This window comes from Oncorhynchus mykiss, chromosome 12 (assembly GCF_057628025.1).
Source record: "Oncorhynchus mykiss isolate SJ-2025 chromosome 12, ASM5762802v1, whole genome shotgun sequence".
Classification (NCBI taxonomy): domain Eukaryota; kingdom Metazoa; phylum Chordata; class Actinopteri; order Salmoniformes; family Salmonidae; genus Oncorhynchus; species Oncorhynchus mykiss.
Genome location: NC_143033.1, coordinates 611,100 through 629,819, shown reverse-complemented (window position 1 = coordinate 629,819; position 18,720 = coordinate 611,100). Strand labels below are relative to the sequence as shown.

General features: G+C 42.5%; 1 protein-coding gene across 6 annotated transcripts in view; it reads right to left on the bottom strand.

Annotated features, from left to right (window-relative positions):
- hdhd2 (haloacid dehalogenase like hydrolase domain containing 2) overlaps window positions 1-14,451 on the bottom strand; it is a 32,071-nt gene extending 17,620 nt beyond the window's left edge. The window contains exons 1-5 of one of the 6 annotated variants that reach the window (XM_090191431.1): window positions 14,317-14,425; window positions 13,603-13,755; window positions 12,889-13,008; window positions 12,447-12,655; window positions 12,188-12,272 (exon numbers count right to left, since the gene is read on the bottom strand). In XM_090191431.1, the coding sequence (XP_090047557.1) occupies window positions 12,188-12,272; window positions 12,447-12,655; window positions 12,889-12,989 (395 nt within the window). In that variant the 5' untranslated portion in view covers window positions 12,990-13,008; window positions 13,603-13,755; window positions 14,317-14,425. Of the gene's footprint in view, window positions 1-12,187; window positions 12,273-12,446; window positions 12,656-12,888; window positions 13,009-13,602; window positions 13,756-14,316 lie in introns of all 6 variants that reach the window. The other 5 variants (XM_090191434.1, XM_090191433.1, XM_090191432.1 and 2 more) reach the window with 5 other exon arrangements.
- Window positions 14,452-18,720: the final 4,269 nt, after the last annotated feature.

Here is an 18,720-nt window from a genome sequence, read left to right as displayed (position 1 = left end):
ATAAGGCAGAATAGTTGAAACTGGAGCAGCAGCACGGCCAGGTGTATCACACTTGAAGGATCTTTTAAAATGAACAAAAAGAGACTACACACAGTTGTTCCAACAACAAGAAAATAGCTTAAAGTTGTTTGTCCAAATACTCGTGGATTCTACTAATAAAAGAATGGACAACCTGACCAGAGAGGTCCAGGTCCTGAAGAACAGTTTGTAGTTCTCCCAGGGTCAGCTCGATGAGTTGAAACATGAGAGCAACAAGATGACAGCAATCTGTAAGTCATTGAGAGAGGACATCAGTTCTGTGTGTGAATCCATGATTACAATGACAGATAAATCAGACTCTCGAGAGACAATCAAGACGGAGCAACATGGTTCTGGACGGAATTGTAGAATCTCCACATGAGAACTGGACGGAGTCTGAGGACAAAGTGAGGGAAATTATCTCTGAGAAATTGAAGATGGACCACAGGAAGATTGAGGTGATAGGCCCAGGCCGATAGTGGTCAAGTTCCTGAGGTTCAAGAACAAGGTAGCGGTTCTGGAAAGAGCCAATAACTTTAGAGGAATGTATATCTTCCTCAACGAGGACTATCCTGAAGCTGTGTGCCAGAAGAGGAAAGAACTGATCCCAGCAATGAAAGCTGCCAGAGCGCGTGGGGACATTGCTTACATCCGCTACGACAGGCTCATTCTAATTTACAATGAAGGCCTAGGAACAGTGGGATAACTAACCAAAAGGCAAAAGACCTCCTGCGGGGACGGGGATTATAAAAAAAATATATACAGTTGAAGTCAGAAGTTTACATACACCTTAGCCAACTACATTTAAAATCAGTTTTTCACCATTCCTGACATTTAATCCTAGTAAAAATTCCCTGTCTTACGTCAGTTAGGATCACCACTTTATTTTAAGAATGTGAAATGTCAGAATAATAGTAGAGAGAATTATTTATTTCACCTTTAATTTCTTCCATCACATTCCCAGTGGATCAGAAGCTTACATACACTCAATTAGTGTTTGGTAGCATTGCCTTTAAATTGTTTAACTTGGGTCAACCGTTTCGGGTAGCCTTCCACAAGCTTCCCACAATAAGTTGGGTGAATTTTGGCCGTTTCCTCTTGACAGAGCCGGTGTAACTGAGTCAGGTTTGTAGGCCTCCTTGCTCGCACATGCTTTTTCAGTTCTGCCAAAAATGCCCATAGAAAGTAGCTAATAGATGTGTTTCAACAATACTGTGTAACTCCGGTAGGGCAACATCTGAAAAAGTGCGCCTACTTGGTAGTGTACCGGTGCTCGACCAGTTGGCGAAAGCCAACATCATCCACTACAGAGAACGGTTGATTGTCAAGGGCAATAATTCCATTATCTTGGCATTAATGGATTTCACCTTTGAGTTGTCTGTCTGAAATGTTCTTAATCTTTCAAATGACTGCTGGACTTGAACTTGTTTAGTTGTTGAAAGTATGCGCTTAGTTGTTTTCTGCTTTTGTTCTACGTAGTCTCTGAACGTCTGGGGGTGATACACTTTCAAATTAGTCATTAGGTTTGTGGTATTTTAGATTTCACTTTCTCCCCTCCTTGGGAAATAACAGCAGCACAAACATTGCATATGGCCTTTTTGTTGTCTTCCTTTGAAACTTCAAAATAGATTCACACAGCAGACATTGTGGGCTCGGTTAGAAACGCTGTATTTTTTGTGGTGTCATTACGTCATCGACCTACGTTATATAGGTATGCACGTCAGCTTTGACATTGGTTTTGCACATTGGCGTTAAACTAGACATCGGGCCGATGTTGGCATTTTTAGCTAATTTTGGCCAATTCCGATATGCTTACCAATATATCATGCATCCCTAAGGCAAACGTGAATTAGTTTTACCTAATTTCTACCAGCATGTCACATGTGCAACCAGAGGAAAAAAACACTAGACCACCTTTATTCCACACACAGACGTATACAAAGCTCTCCCTCACCCTCCATTTGGCAAATCTGACCATAATTCTATCCTCCTGCTTACAAGCAAAAACTAAAGCAGGAAGTACCAGTGACTCGCTCAATAGGGAAGTGGTCAGATGATGCGGATGCTACGCTACAGGACTGTTTTGCAGGACTGTTTTGCTAGCACAGACTGGAATATGTTCCTGGATTCATCCAATGGCATTGATGGCACCTCAATCATTGGCTTCATCAATAAGTGCATCGTTGGGCCTCCCGGGTGGCGAAGTGGTCTAGGGCACTGCTTCGCAGTGCTAGCTGTGCCACCAGAGACTCTTTTTTTTGTTTTCAATCAATAATGTCAAACCTCCAGACATTGACAACTTAGATGGAAAGCTACTGAGGATGGTGGCTGACCATAGCCACTCCTATCTGTCATATCTTTAATCTGAGCCTAGAAGTCCTTGTCCTCAAGCCTGGAGGGAAGACAAAGTAATTCCGCTACCCAAGAGTGGTAAAGTGACCTTTACTGGTTCTAACAGCAGACCTATAAGCTTGCTACCAGCTCTTAGCAAACTGTTGGAAAAAATGTGTGTTTGACCAAATACAATTTCTCTGTAAACAAATGTACAACAGACTTTCAGCATGCTTACAGAGAAGGGCACTCAACATGTACTACACTGACACAAATTACTGATGATTGGTTGAAAGAAATTGATAAGAAGATTGTAGGAGCTGTACTGTTAGATTTCAGCGCAGCCTTTGATATTATTGACCATAACCTGTTGTTGAAAAAACATGTGCCATATCGTGGATTCAGTGCTATCTAATAGAACTCAAAGGGTTTCCTTTAATGGAAGCTTCTCTAATGTCAAACGTGAAGTGTACCACATGGTAGCTCTCTGGGCCCTCTACTCTTTTGACCAATGACCTGCCACTGGCATTAAACACAGCATGTGTGTCCATGTATGCTGATAATTCAACCATATACGCATCAGCAACCACAGCTAACGAAGTCACTGGAACCCTTAACAAAGAGTTGCAGTCTGTTTTGGAATCGGTGGCCAGTAATAAACTGGTCCTGAACACCTCTAAAACTAAAAGCATTGTATTTGGTACATATAATTCCCTAAGTTCTAGACCTCAACTGAATCTGGTAATGAATGGTGTGGCTGTTGAACAAGTTGAGGAGACTACAGTCTAAGGTTACGCCAAGTAATTTAAACTGTCATGGTCAAATCATATAGATTCAATGGTTGTAAAGATGGGGAGAGGTCTGTCCGTAATAAAGAGATGGGGAGAGGTCTGTCCGTAATAAAAAGATGGGGAGAGGTCTGTCCGTAATAAAGAGATGGGGAGAGGTCTGTCCGTAATAAAAAGATGGGGAGAGGTCTGTCCGTAATAAAGAGATGGGGAGAGGTCTGTCCGTAATAAAGAGATGGGGAGAGGTCTGTCCGTAGTAAAGAGATGGGGAGAGGTCTGTCCGTAATAAAGAGATGGGGAGAGGTCTGTCCGTAATAAAGAGATGGGGAGAGGTCTGTCCGTAATAAAGAGATGGGGAGAGGTCTGTCCGTAATAAAAAGATGGGGAGAGGTCTGTCCGTAATAAAGAGATGGGGAGAGGTCTGTCCGTAATAAAAAGATGGGGAGAGGTCTGTCCGTAATAAAGAGATGGGGAGAGGTCTGTCCGTAATAAAAAGATGGGGAGAGGTCTGTCCGTAATAAAGAGATGGGGAGAGGTCTGTCCGTAATAAAAAGATGGGGAGAGGTCTGTCCGTAATAAAGAGATGGGGAGAGGTCTGTCTGTAATATAGAGATGGGGAGAGGTCTGTCCGTAATAAAGAGATGGGGAGAGGTCTGTCCGTAATAAAGAGATGGGGAGAGGTCTGTCCGTAATAAAGAGATGGGGAGAGGTATGGCCATAATAAAGAGATGCTCTGCTTTTTTGACACCACACTCCAAAAAGCAAGGTCTGCAGGCTCTAGTTTTGTCTAATCTTGATTATTGTCCAGTCGTGTGGTCCAGTGCTGCAAGGACAGACCTAGTTAAGCTGCATCTGGCCCAGAACAGAGCAGCACGTTCTGCTCTTCATTGTAATCAGAGGGCTGATATAAATACTATGCATGCCAGCCAGTCTCTCCTGGCTAAGAGTTGAGGAAAGACTGACTGCATCACTTATCTTTAAAATAAACATTGTGTTGAAAATCCCAAATTGTTTGCATAGTCAACTTACACACAGCTCTGACACACACACTTATCCCACCAGAGGGGTCTGGTCACCTGGGGTCTTTTCATAGTCCCCAAATCCAAAACAAATTCAAGAAAACATACTGTACTATAGAGCCCTTATTGCATGGAACCTCCTTTCATCTCATATTGCTCAAATACACAGCAAACCTGGTTTAAAAAAAACAGATGAAGCAACGCCTCTCCCCTATTTGACATAGATAGTTTGTGTGTATGCATAGATATTTTTGTCGTACTGTATTGCTTTATTTTTGCTTTATGAGAACTTGTTCTCAACTGGCCTACCTGGTTAAATAAAGGAGAAATACATTTAAAAAAATGTAGGCTGTGTGTGCCTTTTAAAAATGTATGTAGTTCTGTCCTTGAGCTGTTCTTATCTAATGATGTTCTGTATTGTTTCATGTTTGTGTGGAATCCAGGAAGAGTAGCTGCTGCTTTTACAACCGCTAATGGGTATTCTAATTAAATACAACCCCCCCAAAAAACAAATATTTTTCAAATAAAATCAAATTGTATTTGTCACTTGCGCTGAATACAACAGGTATACAACCTTACCATGAAATGTTTACTTACAAGCCCTTAACCAACAATGCAGTTCAAGAAATAGTTAAGAAAATATTTACTGGAATAAACTGAAGTTTAAAAAAAATCTAAAAATCAAACAGTAACAAGATATTGACATAACAATAACGAGGCACAGGGGATAACGGTACCGAGTCAATGTGTGGGGGTACAGGTTAGTTGAGGTCATTTGTAACGTGACTACGCATAGATAATAAACAGCGAGTAGCAGCAGTGTAAAAACAAAGGGACGGGGGTGGTCAATGTAAATAGTCCAGGTGGCCATTGGATTAATTGTTCAGCAGTCTTATGGCTTGGGGGTCCGAGACTTGGCACTCTAGTACCGCTTGCCGTGCAGAGAGAACAGTCTGTGACTGGGGTGACTAGAGTCATTGACAATTTTTTGGGCCTTCCAGTCTCCTGAGGGGGAAAATGTGTTGTCGTGCCCTATTCACAACTGTCTTGGTGTGTTTGGACCATAATAGTTTGTTGGTGATGTGGACACCAAGGAACTTGAAACTCGATCTGCTCCACTTCAGCCCCGTCAATGTTAATGGGGGCTTGTTCGGCCCTCCTTTTCCTATAGTCCAAAATCAGCTCCTTGTTCTTGCTCATATTGAGGGAGAGGTTGTTGTCCTGGCTCAACACTGCCAGGTCTCTGACCTCCTCCCTATAGGCTTTCACATTGTTGTTGGCCTACCACTGTTGGGTCGTCAGCAAACTTAATGATGGTGTTGGAGTCGTGTTTGGCCACAAAGTCGTGGGTGAACAGGGAATACAGGAGGTGACTAAGCACGCACCCCTGAGGGGCCCCAGGGTTGAGGATCAGCGTGGCAGACGTGTTGTTGCCTACCCTCACCACCTGGGGGCGGCCCATCAGGAAGTCTAGGATCCAGTTGCAGAGGGAGGTGTTGTTGCCTACACTCACCACCTGGGGGCGGCCCATCAGGAAGTCTAGGATCCAGTTGCAGAGGGAGGTGTTGTTGCCTACCCTTACCACCTGGGGGCAGCCCATCAGGAAGTCTAGGATCCAGTTGCAGAGGGAGCTGTTTAGACCCAGGGTCCTTAGTGATGAGCTTTGAGGGCACTATAGTGTTAAACGCTGAGCTGTAGTCAATGAACAGCATTCTCACATAGGTGTTCCTTTTGTCCAGGTGGGAAAGGGCAATGTGGAGTGTGATTGAGATCGAGTCACCTGAGGATCTGTTGGAGCCGTATGCGATTTGGAATGGGTCTAGGGCATGGTGTTGTGAGCCATGACCAGCAATTCAAAGCACTTCATGGCTACCAACGTGAGTGCTATGGGGCGGTAACCATTTAGACTGCCTAAATGGTCGTTTTCTTGGGCACAGAGACTATGGTGGTCTATTTGAAACATGTAGGTATTACAGACTCGGTCAGGGACATGTTGAACATGTCAGTGAAGACACTTGACAGATGGTCCACACATGCTTTGAGTTCACGTCCTGGTAATACGTCTGGCACTGCGGCTTTGTGAATGTTAACCTGTTTAAAGGTCTTGCTACGGAGAGTGATCGCAGTCTGGAACAGCTGGTACTCACACGCTTCAGTGTTGCTTGCCTCAAAGCGAGCATGAAAGGAATTTAGCTCGTCTGGAGTCCCTGGGCAGCTCGCTGCTGGGTTTCCCTTTGTAGTCCGTAATAGTTTTCAAGCCCTGCCTCATCCGACGAGCGGCAGAGCTTTAGAGCCAGTGTGGTAGGATTCAACATTAGTTTGGCGCTTTGCCTGTTTGATGGTTCATCTGAGGGCATAGCAGGATTTCTTATAAGTGTCAGGATTAGTGTCCCCCTCCTTAAAAGTGTCATCTCTAGCCTTTAGCTCGGTGCGGATGTTGCCTGTAATGGCTTCTGGTTGAGAAATGTACGTACGGTCACTGTGGGGACGACGTCAACAATGCACTTATTTTTTATTTATTTTACCCCCTTTTCTCCCCAATTTCGTGGTAGCCAATTAGTTACCATCTTGTCTCATCACTACAACTTCCGTACGGGCTTGGGAGAGACGAAGGTCGAAAGCCATGAGTCCGCCGAATCACAACCCAACCCAACCAAGCTGCACTGCTTCTTAACACAGCACGCATCCAACCCGGAAGACAGCCGCACCAATGTGTCGGAGGAAACACCGTGCACCTGGCGACCTGGTTAGCGTGCACTGCGATGAGACAAGGATATCCTTACCGGCCAAACCCTCCCTAACCCGGAAGACGCTAGGCCAATTGTGCATCGCCCCACGGACCTCCCGGTCACGGCCGGCTGTGACAGAGCCTGGGCGTGAACCCAGAGTCTCTGGTGGCACAGCTAGCACTGCGAAGCAGTGCCCTAGACCACTTCGCCACCCGGGAGGCCCAACGATGCACTTATTGATGAAGCCAATGATTGAGGTGCCATCAATGCCATTGGATGAATCCAGGAACATATTCCAGTCTGTGCTAGCAAAACAGTCCTGTAGCGTAGCATCCGCATCATCTGACCACTTCCCTATTGAGCGAGTCACTGGTACTTCCTGCTTTAGTTTTTGCTTGTAAGCAGGAGGATAGAATTATGGTCAGATTTGCCAAATGGAGGGTGAGGGAGAGCTTTGTATACATCTGTGTGTGGAATAAAGGTGGTCTAGTGTTTTTTTCCTCTGGTTGCACATGTGACATGCTGGTAGAAATTAGGTAAAACTAATTCACGTTTGCCTTAGGGATGCATGATATATTGGTAAGCATATCGGAATTGGCCAAAATTAGCTAAAAATGCCAACATCGGCCCGATGTCTAGTTTAACGCCAATGTGCAAAACCAATGTCAAAGCTGACGTGCATACCTATATAACGTAGGTCGATGACGTAATGACACCACAAAAAATACAGCGTTTCTAACCGAGCCCACAATGTCTGCTGTGTGAATCTATTTTGAAGTTTCAAAGGAAGACAACAAAAAGGCCATATGCAATGTTTGTGCTGCTGTTATTTCCCAAGGAGGGGAGAAAGTGAAATCTAAAATACCACAAACCTAATGACTAATTTGAAAGTGTATCACCCCCAGACGTTCAGAGACTACGTAGAACAAAAGCAGAAAACAACTAAGCGCATACTTTCAACAACTAAACAAGTTCAAGTCCAGCAGTCATTTGAAAGATTAAGAACATTTCAGACAGACAACTCAAAGGCGAAATCCATTAATGCCAAGATAATGGAATTATTGCCCTTGACAATCAACCGTTCTCTGTAGTGGATGATGTTGGCTTTCGCCAACTGGTCGAGCACCGGTACACTACCAAGTAGGCGCACTTTTTCAGATGTTGCCCTACCGGAGTTACACAGTATTGTTGAAACACATCTATTAGCTACTTTCTATGGGCGTCACTGCTATTAGCTTCACGACTGACATCTGGACCAGCGATGTCAGTCCCATGAGCATGCTGAGTCTGACAGCACAGTGGGTCGACGAGGATTTCGTACTGAGGAAAGCCGTATTGCAAGGTCAAGAATGTGCTGGTTCTCATACCGCTGGTGGCATTTGAGAACATGTATAAAACTTGGAAACATGAACACACTCCTAGGTCAATTCAAACAACTGACTGGAGAAATAAGCTCATCAACTGTGTCTGCAGCAGACGTGATACCCTCTGTCATGGCATTGAAACACCTGCTCAACTAATCTGCCAACAGACCGTGGGGTTAACTTGGAAAAGTACTCTACTAGAGGCTGTGAACTAGTGATTCGGTGGCATTCTCTCTGAGCCTCTTTACTGTGTCACCACCATGCTCAATGCTAGGTACAAGGACCGCTACTTCTTTAACAGGCATTCTCTCTGAGCCTCTTTACTGTGTCTCCACCATGCTCAATGCTAGGTACAAGGACCACTACTTCTTTAACAGGCATTCTCTCTGAGCCTCTTTACTGTGTCTCCACCATGCTCGATGCTAGGTACAAGGATCACTACTTCTTTAACAGGCATTCTCTCTGAGCCTCTTTACTGTGTCTCCACCATGCTCAATGCTAGGTACAAGGACCAATACTTCTTTAACAGGCATTCTCTCTTTACTGTGTCGCCACCATGCTCGATGCTAGGTACAAGGATCACTACTTCTTTAACAGGCATTCTCTCTTTACTGTGTCGCCACCATGCTCGATGCTAGGTACAAGGACCACTACTTCTTTAACAGGCATTCTCTCTTTACTGTGTCGCCACCATGCTCGATGCTAGGTACAAGGATCACTACTTCGATGCAGACAAAAAACAAGGTTTACGTGAAATGGATGGAAATGGACACAGTTACAGTGCGCAACGAGGAAGAGGACCCACGACAGAAGAGGCCACGGACAGAGCTGAAACTTCAACGCTTAACATGTATGATGAAATCCTGGTGGAGAATGAAACGACTGAACAACGAAACAGCACAGCAAGTAAGTGAAATATATATTTTTTTTATGTTTTACTGGTAATGGGGACATACGTAAATGACAACAAAATAACTTTTGGTCAGTGTGTGAGTGTTTCAACTGTTTAACTGAACTAGAATACTTAAAAGGTCGCTCAAATTTTAAATATCGGCATCAGGTCTTTTGGCAAGGAAAATATTGGACATCGGTAAAAAAAATCAAATTGGTGCATCCCCAGTTCGCCTGCATTAAAGTCCCACGAGGAGCGACGCTTCTGGATGAGCATCTCTTGTTTGCTGAAGGCCTTGAGTGCCGTCTTAGTGCCAGCATCGGTTTGTGGTGGAAATAGAAGGCTACAAATAATATAGATGAGAACTCTCTTGGCGATAGTCTGGTCTACAGCTTATCATGAGGTATTATACCTCAGGCAATCAATAACTTGATGCTTCTAACACACCGACAGCGTCATTGCGCAAAATAGTATGCAGCATCATCTGGATATGTCTGCAACAAAAGTTCAACACTCACCTTCTGCTACAATTTCTGTCAAGCCGTCTACACATACAGTTTGACGCATACGTTCGATAAATCCAATGTATGCACCACACCAAACGCACTGCAAATTCCTCTGCAATACAATGCTGCAAGGCAAACGCAGCATTTCATTGGAAATGAATGTCATTCTAGTGTACCAAAATGCAATGACGCTGTTGGTGTGTTCAAAGCGTGAGGCTTTTTAAATATTAGATATCGCCAACAGTTATTGACAAATAGACACACAACCCCGCCCCTCGTCTTACAACCCCGCCCCTCGTCTTACAACCCCGCCCCTCGTCTTACAACCCCGCCCCTCGTCTTACAACCCCGCCCTCCTCCCCCTTTTCACCATCTTTTCTTCACGCTGATGACAGGGATTTGGCCTTGTCTCGACAAAGCGTTGGACTCATTCATTTCACACGTTATCTAGATAAGATCATAGTCCTAAGACATGCTAACTAGAGGTGGACCGATTAATCGGAATGGCCGATTAATTAGGGCCGATTTCAAGTTTTCATAACAATCAAAAATCGGTATTTTTGGGCGCCGATTTTTGATTTTTTTTTACACCTTTATTATTTTCAATGACGGCCTAGGAATGTTCTGAACGACAGATTTTTACATTGTCAGCTCGGGGGATCCAATCTTGCAACCTTACAGTTAACTAGTCCAACGCTCTAACCACCTGATTACATTGCACTCCACGAGGAGCCTGCCTGTTACGCGAATGCAGTAAGCCAAGGTAAGTTGCTAGCTCGCATTAAACTTATCTTATAAAAAACAATCAATCAACGACTGTCGTTGCTCCAACGTGTACTTAACCATAAACATCAATGCCTTTCTTAAAATCAATACACAAGTATATATTTTTAAACCTGCATATTTAGCTAAAAGAAATCCAGGTTAGCAGGCAATATTAACCAGGTGAAATTGTGTCACTTCTCTACTTCTCTTGCGTTCATTGCACGCAGAGTCAGGGTATATGCAACAGTTTGGGCTGCCTGGCTCTTTGCGAACTAATTTGCCAGAATTTTACGTAATTATGACATTGAAGGTTGTGCAATGTAACAGGAATATTTAGACTCATGGATGCCACCCGTTAGATAAAATACGGAACGGAATAAACGTTTTGTTTTCGAGGTGATAGTTTCCGGATTTGACCTAAGGTACGTATTTCTGTGTGTTTATAGTTAGTCTATGATTTGATATTTGATATAGCAGTCTGACTGAGGGGTGGTAGGCAGCAGCAGGCTCATAATAGTCAAAGGTATATGGTTTAGAGAGAAATAGTCGACGCGTTATAATTCCTGTAATAACTTGCGGCTGAACTTGAAAGGGGTTCCTTCATTATTTTACCGTTAATTTCTTCCATAGAGAATGTCTTGATCTACTTCAAATAAGGTTTGTGTTTCGTGCAGGTTTAAACCATCTCTGTTCATGTTTTCCATAGAGAATGTCTTGATCTACTTCCAATAAGGTCTGTGTTTCGTGCAGGCTTAAACCGCCTCTGTTCATGTCTTCCATAGAGAATGTCTTGCCTCTGCATTTTGATACCCGTGTAAATCTCACTAGGATAAGGTAACGTTTGTCAACATATTTTCATAAACTCTACATTTTTTTTATCGTCACTTATATTTAGACAATATTGATCAGAGTTACCTTGTCCTATGGATATCTACACAGTTATAAAATTGGCAAGGTGGTGTAAGCCGACACGAAACACAGACCTTATTTTAAGTGAATATAAAAATATCCTATGGAATAAATGAATGAAGGAACCGCTTTTCAGATTTTGCTAGAAGGTGTCATGGGAATTATGACTCGCACTTTGGTAGTCAATTCTTACCATGCCCATTATTAAAATAGGAATTCCTGCATATAGAAATTATGTTTTCAACATTCATCACAGGTAACTTAAACTCTATTTTTATTCAAACAGTTGAGAGTATTTGTCTCCTAAGCAGACTCTTCAGTATCATTGTCACTTCAGAGCTGTGTGTGTGTGTGTGTGTGTGTGTGTGTGTGTGTGTGTGTGTGTGTGTGTGTGTGTGTGTGTGTGTGTGTGTGTGTGTGTGTGTGTTACAGATGGCAGAGAAAAGCAGAGCACCAGACTATTTAACGGAATTGGCACCAGGGAAAGCAAGGTGTCTTATTTGTGATAAAGATGTAAGCATGGGGTCAGCAACGGCTAAATCAAAAAATACCACCAACCTGTGGAATCACCTTAAGAACAAACATCCAAAAACCCATAATATGTATTATATTAAGTTAAAATAAAAGTGTTCATTGAGTATTGTTGCAATTGTCATTATTACAAAAATGTGTGTGTAAATACTTTTTTATTATAAAAAAAAAAAAGTATTATTATTATTATTTATTTATTTTTATATCGGCTTTTTTTGTCCTCCAATAATCGGTATCGGCGTTGAAAAATCATAATTGGTCGACCTCTAATGTTAACCTTTCACCATTACAACAACAGGGGGGGTTACAGTATGAGGACTGACTCAGCGGTTTACCTGAATGCTTTGTTGAGCGTCTGGTAGTTGAAGTGGTCTGGAGCTAAGCCTATCACCACAGCGTTGGGTTCGGATGTCTCCATACCTGCAGCACAACATGGATAAAGCTTTATAGAGTTAAAGCTACACCCGCATCTCAAATGGCACCATATGCCCTATACAGTGCACTACTTCTGACCAGGGTCCATACAGCTCCATTGGGAAGCTAAATGTAAGTTAGTTTGCAATCTGCTCTGCCTCATCTAGCCCTGGCTCTCACCTGAGAAGTCCTCCAGTGCACTGTCCGCCACCAGCAGTAGGGGGCGTAGTTGTCTCTGCTCCACGAGGCTCCTGGCTGCTGTCAGGGACGTGAAGATCTCCTGCTCCTGGATGTCAAAGTTCAGACTGTGGAGACGCTCCACAAGGTTCCTCTTACACTCCTTAGTGGTGTTGGTCACAAACTTCACCGCTACAGAGGCCTGACGCAACCTAGTGTATAAACCCCAAACATAGAGACCGTGTGACTTCAGAAGAAACTCACAGAATTGAGGACTGGGTGAGTACTGAATATGGGGACTGAGGCATGCTGCAGAAAGAAAATCTTAGACGTATTTGTGACTCCTTACTTTCAGATGTAACCAGAGGGTTGTGTGAGCAACTTAGGACAAAGTGGCTGGGTGAGTACTGAATAACAAGGATAACAGGGCTCTGGGCAGACTGACCTGTGGAGTGCGTCCTGTGCTCCAGGCACGGCTGTGTCTTCTACATGGAGGGTTCCACTCAGGTCAATCAGCACTGCCTTCAGAGCCCGTCTGGTCGCCATGATACCAGGTACCTATGTACTGTATATATACACCATTATTGATAGAGATAAATCCATGCACATAGAGATCCTATTCAATTAGTTGAGTATCTGGAGCATCAGCATTTGTAGTAATCGAACCCACAAATGCTGATGCTCTAGATACTAAACTAGTCTAAAGGCCCGTTTTATTGCTTCTTTAATCATAACAAGTTTTCAGCTGTGCTAACATAATTGCAAAAGGATTTTCTAATGATCAATTAGCCTTTTAAAATTATACATTTGGATTAGCTAACACAATGTGCAATTGGAACACAGGAGTGATGGTTGCTGATAATGGGCCTCTGTACGCCTATGTAGATATTCAATTTTAAAAATCTTCCTTTTCCAGCTACAATAGTCATTTACAACATTAACAATGTCTACACTGAATTTCTGATCAAGTTGATGTTATTTTAATAGACAAAATGCTGATTTTCTTTTTTTTCTAAATTACATTTCTAAGTGACCCCAAACTTTTGAACGGTAGTTCAAAACTACCGTAGTGGATTAAACACAACGGGGCTAAATTCAAATTCAAAGAGCGCGTCCTCGCGCTAGCTTGCGACTCTACGTTTTACAGGAACACGCTCACCGGCCAAGCACACGCACTGTCGTGGATGCGAGGTCCGATCCCACTTCTGACACCAATGTAATGAAACAGCAGGGAGCAGGTCTCGAACCCTCGACCTTCTAGCCCGAGGCGCGCTATCGACTGTGCCGCAAAAGCATGCTCAAGGACAAATCACTGTGTGTATATATAAAGGTTCTCTGTATATACATATATATATATATATATATATATATATATATATATATATATATATATATAGGGTTATATATATATATATACACACACACACACAGAGCAATATACAATCCACATCTCTAAATAATAGGGGATTACACAGCTGAGTTTGCGCTCCATGCAGGGGGTTTGTGTAACTAACATAGTGGTGGCAGGGTAAAGCTAGGAAAACATGGGGAAGATGGGGGTGTGTATAATCATCGTACATCGGCCTTATTTGGATAAAGGTTCTCTGTATAATTAAGAACACTAGGAAATAAATATAGTAGCTCAATCAACCGGTAGGCTTTATTCTGGTTGCCACCGTATCTAAAGCAAAGCTGAAGAGAAGTCAGAGCTGCAACAGGGTGAGCAAACAGACCAACGATACAGGCTAACTAGCAAACATAACTAGCCTGTTGGGGAAAGACCTAGCTACTACTAGTGTTGTTTGAGAGTTGCCGTAGTTTCTATCAATGTAATGTTTAAGAATGATACATAAGGTAGTGTGTAAAGAAATACCAAAACTCCAGTACTCGGAAAACGCAGGCGAAATGCGGTATGAAGTTCCGCAACTTCCGCCCACCGCTGGCAGAACGTAAACTCTGACGTTTATATTTTGCGGTCCTTCGAGTTGACTGGATTATTTAGCCGCCTGTCAAACTGCCTGTTTCAATTACTTTTGGTCAACGAGAGGCTGTCATTCGTGTTTTATTTTATTTCTGTATAATAATAACAAAACAATAAAATATCAACTAATGATAATAATCTTCTAATGGGGAAGATGAATAATCACACGCACGCCCACTTGTTATTCTCCTATTATCCATTACTAATTTAAAGGGTTATATGGAATAGATTAGCTACCGGGTTATAGCATTCATAGAATTGACCGAAACGGTGGCGGTTTATAGCATTCATAGAATTGACCGAAACGGTGGCGGCGTGTGTGTTTGTACAAGGAATGATGTGCAATTTTAACCCTCGTTCAGATCTGAAAATGGATGGTCTTGAGGTCGCATGGGTAGAAACACCTCTTCCTGAATATCGTCCTTGTTGGTGTCGGCTATCGGCCTCCTAAACATAAGCATTTCTATAATTTACTTGAATCGAATTGCTGTGATCACAATGTATTTGTTTATAGAGAATGTATTCTGCTTGGCGATTTTAATACAAATATGCAGTTACCACCCCAGAGAAGTACACTAGTAAATGCCCTGTATGACTTTAATCAGTTAGTTGGACTAAAACAACTGATTGTTGAGCCAACCCGGGTGTGTATTGACAGCAAATCAACTTTGGATTTGATTATTGTATCAGACTAAGCGAACATATGTCAGTCAGGAGTCTTAAATATTGGTTTTAGTGATCATATGGTAACCTACTGTACCCGTAAGAAATCCAAAGTGCTTCTAGAGCCAGGTAATATATACATGAAGGTACTGTCTATGACAAAATACTAAAAATAATGTTTTGTAGAGGTCCTTGGAATTTTGGATTGCTCTCATGTACTAAACTGTGATGATGTTGATCAAGCTTGAATCTGGCTCAGATTAAACAAATTCAAATCAAACAGCGGTCAGGGAAATGGATCACTTCCGAGATCGTAGACCTCATATGGAAAATGGATCACGACCTGGCCAGATTCAGAGGGACAAATCTACAAGGTTATGACGGTTATATTAACTGTACAAACCAGGCAAGATACAAAATGGATTTAGGCAAAATTCCAACATTATATAGACACTGTTAATGACATCTTACATCAGCTTCGTAAACTGTGAAATGTTAAAGGACATTGGCTCAAAAACTCCCCATAAGGTAAAATACTGTAGTATTGGCCTGGATATTGATGATGTTTTATGTTATGACCAGGCAAAGGTTGTAAATTATTTATCACATTTTTTACCACTGTAGCCTCATCTCTGGTTAAGAAGTTACCCATCTGTTCTGAACACTATGGCCAATTGTTCATTAACAACTTTTACCATAACAAAGGTATCACACATTTTTGAGCTGTGCAATGTCACAGAGGACAAAGTTTCCAATCTGCTATGCCTTGTTAGGTTCTAATCCTCAGAGTAAAAAACTCCACAGACACTATGAAAGCTTAACCAAGTTTATTCTGCCCAGAGGCTCAATACAGCTGCATTCAGTCAAAAACATTTTCACACAAGCACTGATATTTAACCCTTCCTCATAGACTGAGTCTCCTCCTACCCATCTGTACAAACATCGTTCTTTACTGCTAGGCAGGACACTAGTGATACGGGCCATAAACTTTTATTTCTCCCTTAAGGTGACCTGACCTCAACCCCCCTCCATCACTAATCCATGGCTCTCTCCCCTTATCAATGCCTGCCACATGTAATCGCTTCCCTGCACTCGACACATCCCAAGTGTAGTTGCACACTGTATACCTTCCTCCTATAACTATTAACTTCTGGTGTAGACCCTCTAAACCTCAGCACTCTATCAGTGACATTAATAAGTAGATTTCATATTCTCAGAACCCAACAGTTTAAATACACTACGCGACTAAAAGTATATGGACACCTGCTCGTCGAACATCTCATTCCACCATCCTGGGCATTAATATGGAGTTGGTCCTGCCTTTGCTGCCATAACAGCCTCCACTCTTCTGGGAAGTGTTAACGCTCCATATTAATGCCTGTTATACATATACACCTGTCAGCTAGTGTGGCTGAAATAGAGTTTGAAGGGTGTCCAAACACTGTGATTTTTTTTGTATGTGTAAAAAAAAATACAAAGTATTTCCTGAGTTTTTATACCTCTTAGATATAGGACAGACACTTCAAAACCTTGTTTCTTAGGATGTATTTTTTCACTGTCCTTTTTGCCATTGATGAATGTGTTTTTCAATGCGTTTCTATGGGCTTTAGTGGTAATGGCCAAAATCAATATTTATCCCGCAAAAAATTGTAATATTTATTTGATACCCAAAGGGGTTCTAAAAATCAAATAGCTAAATGATCCATATTATGATAATCTTAAAATGATTCTATATGTCAGTGTATGTGTCTGTTTTTCACCTGGAACTAAGGCCAGTCAGTGTGCATGCCCGGTCTGTGGGGTTTGAAATATCCAATTAATGTCGTTCCACTTCATGATTGTGTCCCACTTGTTGTTGATTCTTCACAAAAAAATACAGTTTTATATCTTTATGTTTGAAGCCTGAAATGTGGCAAAAGGTCGCAAAGTTCAAGGGGGCCAAATACTTTCGCAAGGCACTGTATATATATACAGATATTTTTTTTTTAACTGCATTTTTGGTTAGGGTAAGCATTTAAGTAACCATTTCACTGTAAGGTCTACACCTGTTATATTCGGGGCATATGACTAATAACATTTTATTTGAGAGTTTTGTGGAACTCAGTATAAACAGCCTTCACATTGGGAGAGAGAAGGAGAAATGGAGGAGTGAAGGAGAGAGAGGGGGGATGAGAGATCAGGGCATGACAAAAATTATCAGTGACTGCAGGTGTAGCCTACCTCATTGTTGGTGATACTCTCCTCCTCCTTATCATGTTTCAGGAGAAGACCCAGATGCAGACAGTGTCGAAGTAACAAAAGTGTATTAATAGAACGGGGGCAGGCAAACGACAAGTCAAGTGCAGGCAGAGGTCAGTAATCCAGATCAGAGTCCATAAGGTACAGAATGGCAGGCAGGCTCAGGGCAGTAATCTAGGGTGGTGTGACAAGGTACAGAACGGCAAGCAGGCTCAGGGCAGGCAGATTGGTCAAAACCAGGAATACTAGAAAACAGGAACTAGAAAATGACAGGAGCAAGGGAAAACCGCTGATAGGCTTGACGAACAAAACAAACTGGCGACAGACAAACAGAGAACACAGGTACTAATACACTGGGGATAATGGGAAAGACAGGTGAAACAGATCAGGGTGTGACACTCCTGTGATTGGTCAAAGATAGAGTCCATCTCCTCCATGTAGTAAGGGGGTAACGGGTCACCTCTTCCAGAACCTTCTCCAAGCGGGGAACGCGCCTGGGGGTGTCGCATTGGCAGGAGATGTACACATTGGTACACTCACCCACGTACATAGATAAAGGCAGGTTTCCCATACAACATCATGTTATTACAATATTACAATATTGAGAAATATATATTGGGTAAATGTACCAAAAAAGTAGTTATCCTTTCTTACTTTGATTGGGGTTATACTGTATGTTCAAATGTGTTGGCAGATTAAAGAACAGATATTCTTGATCTAGAAAAATAAATGCAATTAACTGTAATATCAGGTAACGTTGTTGCCAGAAACAAATAACGCCTAGTTTAATCATAGGACTGGATGGTTTCAAATCCTAACCTTACATAGTTAGCTATCTTACTAGTTATTTTACTCAAGGCCTTTTAAAATAAGAAGTCAACCTTTCTGTTATATAACTATGGCACCGACAGAGATGGTCGTCTCACTTCGAGTCCTCAGGAAACTATGCAGTATTTCGTTTTTTGAATGTATTATTTCTTACATTGTTACCCCAGAAAATATTACGTCTTATTACATACAGCCGGGAAGAACTATTGGATATCAGAGCAACGTCAACTTACCAATATTACGACCAGGAATACGACTTTCCCAAAGCGGATCCTCTGTTTGGACCACCACCCAGGACAATGGATCTAATCCCAGAAGCCGACCCAAGACAACGGCGGGGCAGATGGGGCAGCCTCCTGGTCATGTTCCGTAGACGTGCACATCGCCCACCGCTCCCTAGCACACTACTCGCCAATGTCCAGTCTCTTGACAACAAAGTAGATGAAATCCGAGCAAGGGTTGCCTTCCAGAGAGACATCAGACATTGGAACATTCTCTGTTTCACTGAAACATGGCTCTCTCTGGATATGTTGTCGGAATCGGTACAGCCACCGGGCTTCTCCATGC